We start from the raw sequence: 3,833 nt of genomic DNA, 5'->3' as shown, positions 1-3,833 counted from the left end.
CACACACACGCACACACACTCATGCTCTTTTCCCCCGCTAATATGCTTATCTCCCCCTCTCCTCTCCTTTCTCCCCTGCCCTCTGTAAAGGGCACCACACACCGGTGGCATTTCAATGTGTGTCAAAACACTCACACGTATTGTTTTCTATATAAGCCCATATATCAGGTGTCACTTAAACCTCCAATGATGTATCTTGTCAGGATATCCTGCAGCATTACTTCCCACCTGAAAATCAGCAGTCCCTTGACTACTTCCTACTACTACGACGTCAGTTCACTGTGAGCTACGACCATCAAATGATGCAACTGCACACGGGTGTCCCTGAGTGTTCTGCTATGAAGGGTTCTCCAGACAACTAAACTTTTTCACAATTTTTCTGGTGTTTTATGGACCAAACAACAAATTGAGTAATTGAAAAAATAATTGGCAGATTAATCGATAATGAAAATAATTGTTAGTTGCAGCCCTAAAATCAATTAATGCTAAAGCAGGTAGTCGATTAATTGCTATTGATCCACAGAAAATTAACAGTCAATAAAGTCAAAAACAATTACCTTTTTATTCATTTCGTGTGAGGATCTGTTGCTTCACTGTTGGTTGAACATACAAGCCATTGGAAGATGTCACCTTGGGCTCTGTGAACATGCATTTTTCACTATTACTTGAGACTTTATAGATTAAACAATGAATCAACAAATAAATGGCGTAAATAAATTACACTAATGATACTTTTACTTCAATAAACAGTCTGAGTGTGAGACGACTGCATGTAAAATAGCACCAGATTAACTGGTTTTGAACATTATGCTTTCATTTTTTAGTGAGTTACATGACCAAAATGTTCTCTGCAGTGAAAAACCAAATTCAAAGTTTAAAAACAAAAGCTACTAATGAAATCATCAGATTTTCAGATTTGTTTTTCTAATTCAACTGAATTTAGAGATGCAATCACTAAATGTTATCATTTATTATAATGATTTGATTTGAGCTGGAATTGCCCTTACAGACTGCTGCTGTGAATGTTCAATCTGTGAATGTGGCAGCTGTAGGGTTCCAGCATCTGCTAGAATGTATATATGCAGAGCACAGTGAAGTGCTTGCACATGTATGTGCTTCTCATCTTTACGCACAAAAACAGACACAACAAAAGCCATCCTTTGTGACTGTGTTTTTATGGTCCATTAGAGGCCTCTTGAACCGTGGTCCTGTATAGAAAAAGTACTGAACCATTACCGTTATATACCTGTTCTCTGTCTTTATGTGTCACACTAGATCTACTGGATCTGTGACATTATACACTACATTTAAGCCATAGTATTCATGACTCTTGAAGAAAACAGCAGCCCACAATGCAATAGTTGCAGTATGTTTGTACATTTATGAAACTGCATAATCCCTCTGTCTCCTTCTGTTTTCTCTTTCTCTCTCTCGTTCTCTCAGGACGGGAAATTCACCAGAGCTGAAATCATGCCAGGAGATCCGCCACCAGCGAACATTGTGGGACAGTCTTCCTTTGTCGACTTTGGTGAGAATGACAGAGATTTGTCATTTGCTGTCATTTTTGACGAGCCTAGTGTATTTGTGTGTGATTGTGACAGGGTAACAGTAGGAACCCTTTAAATCCTAGCATTGACATCTACTGTGGGGATTTGGATTGTAATTGGACAGACTCAAAACACATGAAGTCAGTGTGTAAACGCACTGAAGATGCTCCGAAAACCTCTGAATGTAGTCTGAATTGTACTGGGCCAGAGTATACTAAAAAATGTCTTGCCCCTTATATCTCTGTGTACGTGTGTGGCAGATCCATTCCTCTCCTAAGTCCTTTAAGCTCCCTCTGCATTTGAAGCTGTGTAGCTTCAAAGACTTCCAAATAGGACTGTCTGGTTTTTTGGGCTTTGGCATTTTCACTACAGCTCTCTCATCCCATAACTTTCTTTCCCTATACACACACACACACCACAAATGCTCACCCCTTACCAGACAGGCTAATCTCACGCGTGCACACACAGTTGTAGACACACACTCCCACACAACACACTGTGATACACACACTCTATCCTACATCGAGCCAGATTTTTCTCAACAGCTTATCCCTTTAAACAATCTTGGCCAGTAGTATTCATTGTTCAGCTCAGCTTTACATTTATCCGCAGCAAATCTCTGCTGGCTCTCTAATCTCCAGGCTGCAGCCTGTGCACCACAAAGTGGCCCCTGGTCGCTCTTGTCAGAGCTACCACCTCAGCCAAGCAAGTGGCAGAGTTGTGGTGGCTCTTGTTTCTCAAGGTAAATACCAGTTAGATTTACAGTACAACAATTGAGTAAAATGAGGAATATCTGGATGGAAATGTTCATGTGAAATCCAGTACACAGTATATAAGTTCATATTACAGAAGTGACACAACAATCTATCCAATGTTTGCTACGGGGTCCAAAATGAACACCCGCCAAGGAGCAAATGCGGGTAAAATTAAAAAGCAAATTGGGGTTACCAGCCAATAAATAATGATCACTGCGTAGGGCCAGGTTTACATTGCTGTGTTTTTTATGTGTACCGGCTAAGAGTAAGGTGACCCTCACTGTACACGCACACAATCTAGCACACAACAAAACACTTACCTGCAGAGGCAAACTTAAGTTGTCGACAAACAATCTTATTATTTAGTTATTCCAACAATCTCCAACTTGCTGGCATACCTTTCTATCTGACCACCTCCCTGCAGACCAGGCAGGGAAACCCCGTACAATGGCATCTAAGGGGTTTCCATCAAGGAAAAAAAGTTTACCATAGTTGCAACTCAAAACTCCTTGTTATACTGCTTTAAAAGTACCTATTAGGGCAATGATGACGCAAAGTTTGCTGGACAGACAAGCTTTTGTTAATAGCAACAGACAAAGCTTCATTTCTGAGTGAGTTTAATTTGAAAACTTTATTAAGATCAGCAATTACTAGTTATTGCTTTTACAGTGTTATCTAATCTTTAAGATTTCACTTTCTCCAGTTTTTTGTGCAAAGTAATGATCTCTGGTGTTTTTGTGTTGTACTTTTTGGAGTTCAGTTATACATTCAGTATCATATGATATTTTTTCTTACAGCTGTGGTCCTTTTAGAGAGGAAAGTTAGATTGTCTAAACAAATCTGCTAATTTTCAAACTATGTTCTCAGTAATTCAGGAGAAGCAACACAGGACTGCTTAATGTCTGGAGGGGAAACACTGCAGTGTGTCTACTTATGTGACAGCACATTTCTTCTGCTGTATTGATTCTAGACAATCAAACCCAAATGGAAAATGCATCTGCATTTCCTCTGAACCAAAGAATTTTTCCAGACAAGGCCAGACACTGAATACTAAATCAATCACCAATACAGAACTACAGACATTTATCTGTATGAAAATGCTATTACTTTAATTATGTAAAAATATATATGATAAAATCAGGTTTTTCTGATTTGTAGTTATTTTGTTTGGTTATTGCTTTTTTTCTGCACATTTTTTTTCTTATAACATAAAGACCCATCTTTTCTTCATTTTTCCTGTGTGACCTTATCACTCAGTTTGAGCTATGCGCTGACGTTAGCTACGTAATGTTCGATGAATTTTTAATTAACTCTTGGGCTCGTGTGGCACATGAGCACACAGACACACACAAGTGTGCAAATTGAGCTTCATACTGACAAACACATCCTTATTGGCAAGATTAATCTGTTAATCTCATTGCAGCTAGGGGTGTCCATCAAATATTTAGTGAACAAACTTCCCCTTCCCAAATTGGCAATAATGTATGAGCCAGAGGGGAAATGACCTATATGCTCTGTGTGTGTGTGTGTG

At 39.1% G+C, this 3,833-nt stretch overlaps 1 protein-coding gene across 1 annotated transcript in view; it reads left to right on the top strand.

The window, feature by feature from the left end:
* Positions 1-3,833, top strand: part of LOC118343506 (T-cell immunomodulatory protein-like) — a 61,309-nt gene that overhangs the window by 31,681 nt on the left and 25,795 nt on the right. Inside the window, exon 8 of the mRNA XM_035682353.1 lies at positions 1,444-1,528. Within this exon, the coding sequence (XP_035538246.1) occupies positions 1,444-1,528 (85 nt within the window). The remainder of the gene's footprint in view (positions 1-1,443; positions 1,529-3,833) is intronic.

The sequence above is a fragment of the Morone saxatilis genome, unplaced genomic scaffold, assembly GCF_004916995.1.
Source record: "Morone saxatilis isolate NCDOM2014 unplaced genomic scaffold, NCSU_SB_2.0 Contig11, whole genome shotgun sequence".
Lineage (NCBI taxonomy): Eukaryota > Metazoa > Chordata > Actinopteri > Moronidae > Morone > Morone saxatilis.
Note: the sequence above shows the minus strand (reverse complement) of the source record. Positions and strands in the feature narration are given on the sequence as shown.